This window comes from Oncorhynchus keta, unplaced genomic scaffold, assembly GCF_023373465.1.
Source record: "Oncorhynchus keta strain PuntledgeMale-10-30-2019 unplaced genomic scaffold, Oket_V2 Un_contig_1204_pilon_pilon, whole genome shotgun sequence".
NCBI lineage: Eukaryota > Metazoa > Chordata > Actinopteri > Salmoniformes > Salmonidae > Oncorhynchus > Oncorhynchus keta.
In genome coordinates this window covers 32567-46812 of record NW_026277744.1, presented here as the reverse complement: position 1 = coordinate 46812, position 14246 = coordinate 32567, and the positions used below count along the sequence as shown (strand labels likewise).

General features: G+C 49.2%; 1 protein-coding gene and 1 long non-coding RNA gene across 2 annotated transcripts in view; both read left to right on the top strand.

Annotated features, from left to right (window-relative positions):
• Nucleotides 1-14246, top strand: part of rbm20 (RNA binding motif protein 20) — a 92255-nt gene that overhangs the window by 52914 nt on the left and 25095 nt on the right. Inside the window, 1 exon segment of the mRNA XM_052500851.1 lies at nucleotides 963-1024. Coding sequence (XP_052356811.1) covers nucleotides 963-1024 — 62 coding nt within the window.
• Nucleotides 1033-6697, top strand: LOC127917795 (uncharacterized). Its single transcript, XR_008097708.1, has 3 exons — nucleotides 1033-2244; nucleotides 4407-4865; nucleotides 6296-6697. It is a non-coding gene; the product is annotated as an uncharacterized LOC127917795 (long non-coding RNA).

Sequence of the window (14246 nt, the reverse complement as noted above, 5' to 3'; positions counted from 1 at the left end):
TGGGAAGTGGGGCGACACCTGGAGGAGGTGGAGACAAGCATGAGGACAGGTGAAACAGATCAGGGCGTGACAAAAATATATGTAAACAGACCATTAATGTCTCTATTTGAGTTTTCTTGGAATGCTGTGAGTGCTATTATATGATACAATCTGTACTTGTTGCAACTTGTCTAAGTCCTATCATCAACTGATTTCAGCCAGTCTCTGGCTGTAGGTTGACTGCATTGTTTGAAAGGAATGTTGGCATATTGGCAGTTCATTTGAATAATTATTGGAATCATTCCTCTAAAACTGTCTGGCTAGCTAGCTAACAAACACAGTGCAGATAAATTCTTCAAATTCATTATTTTACACAATATCTTATCACAACACTGGCAAACCATGGTTTGCTTCCTGACCAAAATGGCTGACCTTTATCCCATCATAAGAAGGTTCATGTAGATTCTATGGTGTAAATATTGAACTCAATCCCTTTAGCATCTTGCTCTTTCTAATGTTAAGCTCTGTAATAGATCCTTTGCTCAACAACTACTAGTTCATTAGTGTGTGTGAACTGAACTGTAAATGGCCTGTTCCTTGAACAGGGGTGTGAGGAACAGTTTAGTTTTACTGTGGTGTGCAGGTTGTAACATCATTACCAAACAGAGCCAACTACAGTTAGCCTGGTCCCAGATCTGTTTGTGTGGTCTAGCCAACTCCTTTGGGTCTCATATATCCCATTGGCATGACAAGTTGGCTCTACAGCACAAACAGATCTGAGACCAGGCTAACTGTAGCTGCTCCAGAAGCAGTTGCTCTCTGCTCCATGTCGTTGCTCCTTTAATTATAGTCCAGCCACCCATGATCAGGGCCAGACACACAGGGGGGGAATGTTGCTGTGCTCAAAGGGGGAGGTAGGGGATAGCTTTCAGCGAGTCAGGGTCTATCTATCTGACTGGGTTTGGTTGGATGTGTGTTTTCAGGACTGGGACCAGCACGTGAAAGGTAAACTACACCTGCAGAACCGCTTGCTGTACTCTGAAGGGTGAGTTATAGGGATGAGTTATAGGGAGGTCAAATAGATTAGACAGCACGTTGATATGCTTCTGTGTGATCTAGAAACAGCTTTCTGCTTCCTGTCTAGGAATAGGGAGTGACTGACAACAAATGACTCATGTGTGACGTGCTCCACTCATACCGTGGGTTGTGAAGTACAGTATTTGAGGGTGCCTTTCAGATAGATACAGTATAGGCTAAAACTATTTCTTAAATGTGTTCTGTTTGATCTTGTTTTGACATGTTGTGTAACGTGTGCTCCACTGTGGGTTTGAGAAGTATTTTCAGTCAGATATAAGGAAAAACTCTTTACAATAGGGTACCATTCATATAGAGTTTAAAGGGTTTATAACTACATTAATGGTTATTTAATCATTTGTAAATGCATTATAAATCATGAATAACATAATTAGAAACGCTTTAGAAAGTGTACCTTATTGCAAAGTATTATCAAAAACGTTTCCTAAATGTAGTACATTTTTGTGTTGCGTAGCAGTTGAGTTGCATGTGCTTCACTGAAAGTTTGTTCTTAGGGTACTTTTCAGTCAGATATAGGCTACAAAATTGTAATAACTTTAATGATTAAGCCATTATACCTGTTTATACATGCTTTATAAGTTACTTAATATATTAGTTTGTGTCCTTATGTTGTACGTTTAATCGTCATACTCTTGTGACCATTAAGTCATGTCTTCACCATATTCTGATCTCCTCCGTTATTCCCAAAGTAAATATCCTCGGACAGCCGAGGCATTACATTTTTACACTTGTGATCCATATACAGCCTTAATGGCTTTTGAATATGAGACTTGAGGTCTCCAGTCACAAGATATAGCAACAGCCAGGCATGGACAGTCGAGGGGAGGGTAGTCAGTCTGTCAGAAATCTAAAACTAGTCTCCGGTAGCGTCCCTGCAGAAGGGGCATAATGCCCAAAACATTGGTGTAATTAATACCCATTAAATAATTGGGATATACTGTATATAGAGTGTGCAACATTCTTTATTTCATTTTCTTTCATACGTTTACTTTTCTGTTAGTCAGCCAGATAGACTAGCCAGGGAGGACAGAGCACTGCAGGTAGTCAGATCACTCAATCAGTTAGTCAGCCAGATAGACTAGCCAGGGAAGACAGAGCACTGCAGGTAGTCAGATCACTCAATCAGTTAGTCAGCCAGATAGACTAGCCAGGGAGGACAGAGCAGTGCAGGTAGTCAGATCACTCAATCAGTTAGTCAGCCAGATAGACTAGCCAGGGAGGACAGAGCACTGCAGGTAGACAGATCACTCAATCAGTTAGTCAGCCAGATAGACTAGCCAGGGAGGACAGAGCACTGCAGGTAGACAGATCACTCAATCAGTTAGTCAGCCAGATAGACTAGCCAGGGAGGACAGAGCACTGCAGGTAGACAGATCACTCAATCAGTTAGTCAGCCAGATAGACTAGCCAGGGAGGACAGAGCACTGCAGGTAGACAGATCACTCAATCAGTTAGTCAGCCAGATAGACTAGCCAGGGAGGACAGAGCACTGCAGGTAGACAGATCACTCAATCAGTTAGTCAGCCAGATAGACTAGCCAGGGAGGACAGAGCACTGCAGGTAGACAGATCACTCAATCAGTTAGTCAGCCAGATAGACTAGCCAGGGAAGACAGAGCACTGCAGGTAGTCAGATCACTCAATCAGTTAGTCAGCCAGATAGACTAGCCAGGGAGGACAGAGCACTGCAGGTAGACAGATCACTCAATCAGTTAGTCAGCCAGATAGACTAGCCAGGGAGGACAGAGCACTGCAGGTAGACAGATCACTCAATCAGTTAGTCAGCCAGATAGACTAGCCAGGGAGGACAGAGCACTGCAGGTAGACAGATCACTCAATCAGTTAGTCAGCCAGATCAGTTAGTCAGCCAGATAGACTAGCCAGGGAGGACAGAGCACTGCAGGTAGACAGATCACTCAATCAGTTAGTCAGCCAGATAGACTAGCCAGGGAGGACAGAGCACTGCAGGTAGACAGATCACTCAATCAGTTAGTCAGCCAGATAGACTAGCCAGGGAGGACAGAGCACTGCAGGTAGACAGATCACTCAATCAGTTAGTCAGCCAGATAGACTAGCCAGGGAGGACAGAGCACTGCAGGTAGACAGATCACTCAATCAGTTAGTCAGCCAGATAGACTAGCCAGGGAGGACAGAGCACTGCAGGTAGACAGATCACTCAATCAGTTAGTCAGCCAGATAGACTAGCCAGGGAGGACAGAGCACTGCAGGTAGTCAGATCACTCAATCAGTTAGTCAGCCAGATAGACTAGCCAGGGAGGACAGAGCACTGCAGGTAGACAGATCACTCAATCAGTTAGTCAGCCAGATAGACTAGCCAGGGAGGACAGAGCACTGCAGGTAGTCAGATCACTCAATCAGTTAGTCAGCCAGATAGACTAGCCAGGGAGGACAGAGCACTGCAGGTAGTCAGATCACTCAATCAGTTAGTCAGCCAGATAGACTAGCCAGGGAGGACAGAGCACTGCAGGTAGTCAGATCACTCAATCAGTTAGTCAGCCAGATAGACTAGCCAGGGAGGACAGAGCACTGCAGGTAGACAGATCACTCAATCAGTTAGTCAGCCAGATAGACTAGCCAGGGAGGACAGAGCACTGCAGGTAGACAGATCACTCAATCAGTTAGTCAGCCAGATAGACTAGCCAGGGAGGACAGAGCACTGCAGGTAGACAGATCACTCAATCAGTTAGTCAGCCAGATAGACTAGCCAGGGAGGACAGAGCACTGCAGGTAGTCAGATCACTCAATCAGTTAGTCAGCCAGATAGACTAGCCAGGGAGGACAGAGCACTGCAGGTAGTCAGATCACTCAATCAGTTAGTCAGCCAGATAGACTAGCCAGGGAGGACATAGTACTGCAGGTAGTCAGATCACTCAATCAGTTAGTCAGCCAGATAGACTAGCCAGGGAGGACAGAGCACTGCAGGTAGACAGATCACTCAATCAGTTAGTCAGCCAGATAGACTAGCCAGGGAGGACAGAGCACTGCAGGTAGACAGATCACTCAATCAGTTAGTCAGCCAGATAGACTAGCCAGGGAGGACAGAGCACTGCAGGTAGTCAGATCACTCAATCAGTTAGTCAGCCAGATAGACTAGCCAGGGAGGACAGAGCACTGCAGGTAGTCAGATCACTCAATCAGTTAGTCAGCCAGATAGACTAGCCAGGGAGGACAGAGCACTGCAGGTAGTCAGATCACTCAATCAGTTAGTCAGCCAGATAGACTAGCCAGGGAGGACAGAGCACTGCAGGTAGACAGATCACTCAATCAGTTAGTCAGCCAGATAGACTAGCCAGGGAGGACAGAGCACTGCAGGTAGTCAGATCACTCAATCAGTTAGTCAGCCAGCCAGATAGACTAGCCAGGGAGGACAGAGCACTGCAGGTAGTCAGATCACTCAATCAGTTAGTCAGCCAGATAGACTAGCCAGGGAGGACAGAGCACTGCAGGTTGACAGATCACTCAATCAGTTAGTCAGCCAGATAGACTAGCCAGGGAGGACAGAGCACTGCAGGTAGTCAGATCACTCAATCAGTTAGTCAGCCAGATAGACTAGCCAGGGAGGACAGAGCAGTGCAGGTAGTCAGATCACTCAATCAGTTGGTCAGCCAGATAGACTAGCCAGGGAGGACAGAGCACTGCAGGTAGTCAGATCACTCAATCAGTTAGTCAGCCAGATAGACTAGCCAGGGAGGACAGAGCACTGCAGGTAGTCAGATCACTCAATCAGTTAGTCAGCCAGATAGACTAGCCAGGGAGGACAGAGCAGTGCAGGTAGTCAGATCACTCAATCAGTTAGTCAGCCAGATAGACTAGCCAGGGAGGACAGAGCACTGCAGGTAGTCAGATCACTCAATCAGTTAGTCAGCCAGATAGACTAGCCAGGGAGGACAGAGCACTGCAGGTAGACAGATCACTCAATCAGTTAGTCAGCCAGATAGACTAGCCAGGGAGGACAGAGCACTGCAGGTAGTCAGATCACTCAATCAGTTAGTCAGCCAGATAGACTAGCCAGGGAGGACAGAGCACTGCAGGTAGTCAGATCACTCAATCAGTTAGTCAGCCAGATAGACTAGCCAGGGAGGACAGAGCACTGCAGGTAGTCAGATCACTCAATCAGTTAGTCAGCCAGATAGACTAGCCAGGGAGGACAGAGCACTGCAGGTAGTCAGATCACTCAATCAGTTAGTCAGCCAGATAGACTAGCCAGGGAGGACAGAGCACTGCAGGTAGACAGATCACTCAATCAGTTAGTCAGCCAGATAGACTAGCCAGGGAGGACAGAGCACTGCAGGTAGTCAGATCACTCAATCAGTTAGTCAGCCAGATAGACTAGCCAGGGAGGACAGAGCACTGCAGGTAGTCAGATCACTCAATCAGTTAGTCAGCCAGATAGACTAGCCAGGGAGGACAGAGCACTGCAGGTAGTCAGATCACTCAATCAGTTAGTCAGCCAGATAGACTAGCCAGGGAGGACAGAGCACTGCAGGTAGTCAGATCACTCAATCAGTTAGTCAGCCAGATAGACTAGCCAGGGAGGACAGAGCACTGCAGGTAGTCAGATCACTCAATCAGTTAGTCAGCCAGATAGACTAGCCAGGGAGGACAGAGCACTGCAGGTAGACAGATCACTCAATCAGTTAGTCAGCCAGATAGACTAGCCAGGGAGGACAGAGCACTGCAGGTAGTCAGATCACTCAATCAGTTAGTCAGCCAGATAGACTAGCCAGGGAGGACAGAGCACTGCAGGTAGTCAGATCACTCAATCAGTTAGTCAGCCAGATAGACTAGCCAGGGAGGACAGAGCACTGCAGGTAGTCAGATCACTCAATCAGTTAGTCAGCCAGATAGACTAGCCAGGGAGGACAGAGCACTGCAGGTAGTCAGATCACTCAATCAGTTAGTCAGCCAGATAGACTAGCCAGGGAGGACAGAGCACTGCAGGTAGACAGATCACTCAATCAGTTAGTCAGCCAGATAGACTAGCCAGGGAGGACAGAGCACTGCAGGTAGACAGATCACTCAATCAGTTAGTCAGCCAGATAGACTAGCCAGGGAGGACAGAGCACTGCAGGTAGTCAGATCACTCAATCAGTTAGTCAGACAGATAGACTAGCCAGGGAGGACAGAGCACTGCAGGTAGTCAGATCACTCAATCAGTTAGTCAGCCAGATAGACTAGCCAGGGAGGACAGAGCACTGCAGGTAGTCAGATCACTCAATCAGTTAGTCAGCCAGCCAGATAGACTAGCCAGGGAGGACAGAGCACTGCAGGTAGACAGATCACTCAATCAGTTAGTCAGCCAGATAGACTAGCCAGGGAGGACAGAGCACTGCCGGTAGACAGATCACTCAATCAGTTAGTCAGCCAGATAGACTAGCCAGGGAGGACAGAGCACTGCAGGTAGACAGATCACTCAATCAGTTAGTCAGCCAGATAGACTAGCCAGGGAGGACAGAGCACTGCAGGTAGACAGATCACTCAATCAGTTAGTCAGCCAGATAGACTAGCCAGGGAGGACAGAGCACTGCAGGTAGACAGATCACTCAATCAGTTAGTCAGCCAGATAGACTAGCCAGGGAGGACAGAGCACTGCAGGTAGTCAGATCACTCAATCAGTTAGTCAGCCAGATAGACTAGCCAGGAGGACAGAGCACTGCAGGTAGTCAGATCACTCAATCAGTTAGTCAGCCAGATAGACTAGCCAGGGAGGACAGAGCACTGCAGGTAGACAGATCACTCAATCAGTTAGTCAGCCAGATAGACTAGCCAGGGAGGACAGAGCACTGCAGGTAGACAGATCACTCAATCAGTTAGTCAGCCAGATAGACTAGCCAGGGAGGACAGAGCACTGCAGGTAGTCAGATCACTCAATCAGTTAGTCAGCCAGATAGACTAGCCAGGGAGGACAGAGCACTGCAGGTAGTCAGATCACTCAATCAGTTAGTCAGCCAGATAGACTAGCCAGGGAGGACAGAGCACTGCAGGTAGACAGATCACTCAATCAGTTAGTCAGCCAGATAGACTAGCCAGGGAGGACAGAGCACTGCAGGTAGTCAGATCACTCAATCAGTTAGTCAGCCAGATAGACTAGCCAGGGAGGACAGAGCACTGCAGGTAGTCAGATCACTCAATCAGTTAGTCAGCCAGATAGACTAGCCAGGGAGGACAGAGCACTGCAGGTAGTCAGATCACTCAATCAGTTAGTCAGCCAGATAGACTAGCCAGGGAGGACAGAGCACTGCAGGTAGTCAGATCACTCAATCAGTTAGTCAGCCAGATAGACTAGCCAGGGAGGACAGAGCACTGCAGGTAGTCAGATCACTCAATCAGTTAGTCAGCCAGATAGACTAGCCAGGGAGGACAGAGCACTGCAGGTAGACAGATCACTCAATCAGTTAGTCAGCCAGATAGACTAGCCAGGGAGGACAGAGCACTGCAGGTAGTCAGATCACTCAATCAGTTAGTCAGCCAGATAGACTAGCCAGGGAGGACAGAGCACTGCAGGTAGTCAGATCACTCAATCAGTTAGTCAGCCAGATAGACTAGCCAGGGAGGACAGAGCACTGCAGGTAGTCAGATCACTCAATCAGTTAGTCAGCCAGATAGACTAGCCAGGGAGGACAGAGCACTGCAGGTAGACAGATCACTCAATCAGTTAGTCAGCCAGATAGACAGCCAGGGAGGACAGAGCACTGCAGGTAGTCAGATCACTCAATCAGTTAGTCAGCCAGATAGACTAGCCAGGGAGGACAGAGCAGTGCAGGTAGTCAGATCACTCAATCAGTTAGTCAGCCAGATAGACTAGCCAGGGAGGACAGAGCACTGCAGGTAGTCAGATCACTCAATCAGTTAGTCAGCCAGATAGACTAGCCAGGGAGGACAGAGCACTGCAGGTAGTCAGATCACTCAATCAGTTAGTCAGCCAGATAGACTAGCCAGGGAGGACAGAGCACTGCAGGTAGTCAGATCACTCAATCAGTTAGTCAGCCAGATAGACTAGCCAGGGAGGACAGAGCACTGCAGGTAGACAGATCACTCAATCAGTTAGTCAGCCAGATAGACTAGCCAGGGAGGACAGAGCACTGCAGGTAGTCAGATCACTCAATCAGTTAGTCAGCCAGATAGACTAGCCAGGGAGGACAGAGCACTGCAGGTAGTCAGATCACTCAATCAGTTAGTCAGCCAGATAGACTAGCCAGGGAGGACAGAGCACTGCAGGTAGTCAGATCACTCAATCAGTTAGTCAGCCAGATAGACTAGCCAGGGAGGACAGAGCACTGCAGGTAGTCAGATCACTCAATCAGTTAGTCAGCCAGATAGACTAGCCAGGGAGGACAGAGCACTGCAGGTAGACAGATCACTCAATCAGTTAGTCAGCCAGATAGACTAGCCAGGGAGGACAGAGCACTGCAGGTAGTCAGATCACTCAATCAGTTAGTCAGCCAGATAGACTAGCCAGGGAGGACAGAGCACTGCAGGTAGTCAGATCACTCAATCAGTTAGTCAGCCAGATAGACTAGCCAGGGAGGACAGAGCACTGCAGGTAGTCAGATCACTCAATCAGTTAGTCAGCCAGATAGACTAGCCAGGGAGGACAGAGCACTGCAGGTAGTCAGATCACTCAATCAGTTAGTCAGCCAGATAGACTAGCCAGGGAGGACAGAGCACTGCAGGTAGTCAGATCACTCAATCAGTTAGTCAGCCAGATAGACTAGCCAGGGAGGACAGAGCACTGCAGGTAGTCAGATCACTCAATCAGTTAGTCAGCCAGATAGACTAGCCAGGGAGGACAGAGCACTGCAGGTAGTCAGATCACTCAATCAGTTAGTCAGCCAGATAGACTAGCCAGGGAGGACAGAGCACTGCAGGTAGACAGATCACTCAATCAGTTAGTCAGCCAGATAGACTAGCCAGGGAGGACAGAGCACTGCAGGTAGTCAGATCACTCAATCAGTTAGTCAGCCAGATAGACTAGCCAGGGAGGACAGAGCACTGCAGGTAGTCAGATCACTCAATCAGTTAGTCAGCCAGATAGACTAGCCAGGGAGGACAGAGCACTGCAGGTAGTCAGATCACTCAATCAGTTAGTCAGCCAGATAGACTAGCCAGGGAGGACAGAGCACTGCAGGTAGTCAGATCACTCAATCAGTTAGTCAGCCAGATAGACTAGCCAGGGAGGACAGAGCACTGCAGGTAGACAGATCACTCAATCAGTTAGTCAGCCAGATAGACTAGCCAGGGAGGACAGAGCACTGCAGGTAGACAGATCACTCAATCAGTTAGTCAGCCAGATAGACTAGCCAGGGAGGACAGAGCACTGCAGGTAGACAGATCACTCAATCAGTTAGTCAGCCAGATAGACTAGCCAGGGAGGACAGAGCACTGCAGGTAGACAGATCACTCAATCAGTTAGTCAGCCAGATAGACTAGCCAGGGAGGACAGAGCACTGCAGGTAGTCAGATCACTCAATCAGTTAGTCAGCCAGATAGACTAGCCAGGGAGGACAGAGCACTGCAGGTAGTCAGATCACTCAATCAGTTAGTCAGCCAGATAGACTAGCCAGGGAGGACAGAGCACTGCAGGTAGTCAGATCACTCAATCAGTTAGTCAGCCAGATAGACTAGCCAGGGAGGACAGAGCACTGCAGGTAGACAGATCACTCAATCAGTTAGTCAGCCAGATAGACTAGCCAGGGAGGACAGAGCACTGCAGGTAGTCAGATCACTCAATCAGTTAGTCAGCCAGATAGACTAGCCAGGGAGGACAGAGCACTGCAGGTAGACAGATCACTCAATCAGTTAGTCAGCCAGATAGACTAGCCAGGGAGGACAGAGCACTGCAGGTAGTCAGATCACTCAATCAGTTAGTCAGCCAGATAGACTAGCCAGGGAGGACAGAGCACTGCAGGTAGTCAGATCACTCAATCAGTTAGTCAGCCAGATAGACTAGCCAGGGAGGACAGAGCACTGCAGGTAGTCAGATCACTCAATCAGTTAGTCAGCCAGATAGACTAGCCAGGGAGGACAGAGCAGTGCAGGTAGTCAGATCACTCAATCAGTTAGTCAGCCAGATAGACTAGCCAGGAGGACAGAGCACTGCAGGTAGTCAGATCACTCAATCAGTTAGTCAGCCAGATAGACTAGCCAGGGAGGACAGAGCACTGCAGGTAGTCAGATCACTCAATCAGTTAGTCAGCCAGATAGACTAGCCAGGGAGGACAGAGCACTGCAGGTAGACAGATCACTCAATCAGTTAGTCAGCCAGATAGACTAGCCAGGGAGGACAGAGCACTGCAGGTAGTCAGATCACTCAATCAGTTAGTCAGCCAGATAGACTAGCCAGGGAGGACAGAGCAGTGCAGGTAGTCAGATCACTCAATCAGTTGGTCAGCCAGATAGACTAGCCAGGGAGGACAGAGCACTGCAGGTAGTCAGATCACTCAATCAGTTAGTCAGCCAGATAGACTAGCCAGGGAGGACAGAGCACTGCAGGTAGTCAGATCACTCAATCAGTTAGTCAGCCAGATAGACTAGCCAGGGAGGACAGAGCACTGCAGGTAGTCAGATCACTCAATCAGTTAGTCAGCCAGATAGACTAGCCAGGGAGGACAGAGCACTGCAGGTAGACAGATCACTCAATCAGTTAGTCAGCCAGATAGACTAGCCAGGAGGACAGAGCACTGCAGGTAGTCAGATCACTCAATCAGTTAGTCAGCCAGATAGACTAGCCAGGGAGGACAGAGCACTGCAGGTAGTCAGATCACTCAATCAGTTAGTCAGCCAGATAGACTAGCCAGGGAGGACAGAGCACTGCAGGTAGTCAGATCACTCAATCAGTTAGTCAGCCAGATAGACTAGCCAGGGAGGACAGAGCACTGCAGGTAGACAGATCACTCAATCAGTTAGTCAGCCAGATAGACTAGCCAGGGAGGACAGAGCACTGCAGGTTGACAGATCACTCAATCAGTTAGTCAGCCAGATAGACTAGCCAGGGAGGACAGAGCACTGCAGGTAGTCAGATCACTCAATCAGTTAGTCAGCCAGATAGACTAGCCAGGGAGGACAGAGCAGTGCAGGTAGTCAGATCACTCAATCAGTTGGTCAGCCAGATAGACTAGCCAGGGAGGACAGAGCACTGCAGGTAGTCAGATCACTCAATCAGTTAGTCAGCCAGATAGACTAGCCAGGGAGGACAGAGCACTGCAGGTAGTCAGATCACTCAATCAGTTAGTCAGCCAGATAGACTAGCCAGGGATTGAGCACTGCAGGTAGACAGATCACTCAATCAGTTAGTCAGCCAGATAGACTAGCCAGGGAGGACAGAGCACTGCAGGTAGACAGATCACTCAATCAGTTAGTCAGCCAGATAGACTAGCCAGGGAGGACAGAGCACTGCAGGTAGTCAGATCACTCAATCAGTTAGTCAGCCAGATAGACTAGCCAGGGAGGACAGAGCACTGCAGGTAGTCAGATCACTCAATCAGTTAGTCAGCCAGATAGACTAGCCAGGGAGGACAGAGCACTGCAGGTAGTCAGATCACTCAATCAGTTAGTCAGCCAGATAGACTAGCCAGGGAGGACAGAGCAGTGCAGGTAGTCAGATCACTCAATCAGTTAGTCAGCCAGATAGACTAGCCAGGGAGGACAGAGCACTGCAGGTAGACAGATCACTCAATCAGTTAGTCAGCCAGATAGACTAGCCAGGGAGGACAGAGCACTGCAGGTTTGATCACTCAATCAGTTAGTCAGCCAGATAGACTAGCCAGGGAGGACAGAGCACTGCAGGTAGTCAGATCACTCAATCAGTTAGTCAGCCAGATAGACTAGCCAGGGAGGACAGAGCACTGCAGGTAGTCAGATCACTCAATCAGTTAGTCAGCCAGATAGACTAGCCAGGGAGGACAGAGCACTGCAGGTAGTCAGATCACTCAATCAGTTAGTCAGCCAGATAGACTAGCCAGGGAGGACAGAGCACTGCAGGTAGTCAGATCACTCAATCAGTTAGTCAGCCAGATAGACTAGCCAGGGAGGACAGAGCAGTGCAGGTAGTCAGATCACTCAATCAGTTAGTCAGCCAGATAGACTAGCCAGGGAGGACAGAGCACTGCAGGTAGACAGATCACTCAATCAGTTAGTCAGCCAGATAGACTAGCCAGGAGGACAGAGCACTGCAGGTAGACAGATCACTCAATCAGTTAGTCAGCCAGATAGACTAGCCAGGGAGGACAGAGCACTGCAGGTAGTCAGATCACTCAATCAGTTAGTCAGCCAGATAGACTAGCCAGGGAGGACAGAGCACTGCAGGTAGTCAGATCACTCAATCAGTTAGTTAGTCAGCCAGATAGACTAGCCAGGGAGGACAGAGCACTGCAGGTAGTCAGATCACTCAATCAGTTAGTCAGCCAGCCAGATAGACTAGCCAGGGAGGACAGAGCACTGCAGGTAGTCAGATCACTCAATCAGTTAGTCAGCCAGATAGACTAGCCAGGGAGGACAGAGCACTGCAGGTAGACAGATCACTCAATCAGTTAGTCAGCCAGATAGACTAGCCAGGGAGGACAGAGCACTGCAGGTAGACAGATCACTCAATCAGTTAGTCAGCCAGATAGACTAGCCAGGGAGGACAGAGCACTGCAGGTAGTCAGATCACTCAATCAGTTAGTCAGCCAGATAGACTAGCCAGGGAGGACAGAGCACTGCAGGTAGACAGATCACTCAATCAGTTAGTCAGCCAGATAGACTAGCCAGGGAGGACAGAGCACTGCAGGTAGTCAGATCACTCAATCAGTTAGTCAGCCAGATAGACTAGCCAGGGAGGACAGAGCACTGCAGGTAGTCAGATCACTCAATCAGTTAGTCAGCCAGATAGACTAGCCAGGGAGGACAGAGCACTGCAGGTAGTCAGATCACTCAATCAGTTAGTCAGCCAGATAGACTAGCCAGGGAGGACAGAGCACTGCAGGTAGTCAGATCACTCAATCAGTTAGTCAGCCAGATAGACTAGCCAGGGAGGACAGAGCACTGCAGGTAGACAGATCACTCAATCAGTTAGTCAGCCAGATAGACTAGCCAGGGAGGACAGAGCACTGCAGGTAGTCAGATCACTCAATCAGTTAGTCAGCCAGCCAGATAGACTAGCCAGGGAGGACAGAGCACTGCAGGTAGTCAGATCACTCAATCAGTTAGTCAGCCAGATAGACTAGCCAGGGAGGACAGAGCACTGCAGGTAGTCAGATCACTCAATCAGTTAGTCAGCCAGATAGACTAGCCAGGGAGGACAGAGCACTGCAGGTAGACAGATCACTCAATCAGTTAGTCAGCCAGATAGACTAGCCAGGGAGGACAGAGCACTGCAGGTAGTCAGATCACTCAATCAGTTAGTCAGCCAGATAGACTAGCCAGGGAGGACAGAGCACTGCAGGTAGTCAGATCACTCAATCAGTTAGTCAGCCAGATAGACTAGCCAGGGAGGACAGAGCACTGCAGGTAGTCAGATCACTCAATCAGTTAGTCAGCCAGATAGACTAGCCAGGGAGGACAGAGCACTGCAGGTAGTCAGATCACTCAATCAGTTAGTCAGCCAGATAGACTAGCCAGGGAGGACAGAGCACTGCAGGTAGTCAGATCACTCAATCAGTTAGTCAGCAGACTAGCCAGGGAGGACAGAGCACTGCAGGTAGTCAGTCAATCAGTTAGTCAGCCAGATAGACTAGCCAGGGAGGACAGAGCACTGCAGGTAGTCAGATCACTCAATCAGTTAGTCAGCCAGATAGACTAGCCAGGGAGGAGGCACTGCACACTCAATCAGAGCACTGCAGGGAGGACAGATCACAGATCAATCAGTTAGTCAGCCAGATAGACTAGCCAGGGAGGACAGAGCAGTGCAGGTAGTCAGATCACTCAATCAGTTAGTCAGCCAGATAGACTAGCCAGGGAGGACAGAGCACTGCAGGTAGTCAGATCACTCAATCAGTTAGTCAGCCAGATAGACTAGCCAGGGAGGACAGAGCACTGCAGGTAGACAGATCACTCAATCAGTTAGTCAGCCAGATAGACTAGCCAGGGAGGACAGAGCACTGCAGGTAGTCAGATCACTCAATCAGTTAGTCAGCCAGATAGACTAGCCAGGGAGGACAGAGCAGTGCAGGTAGT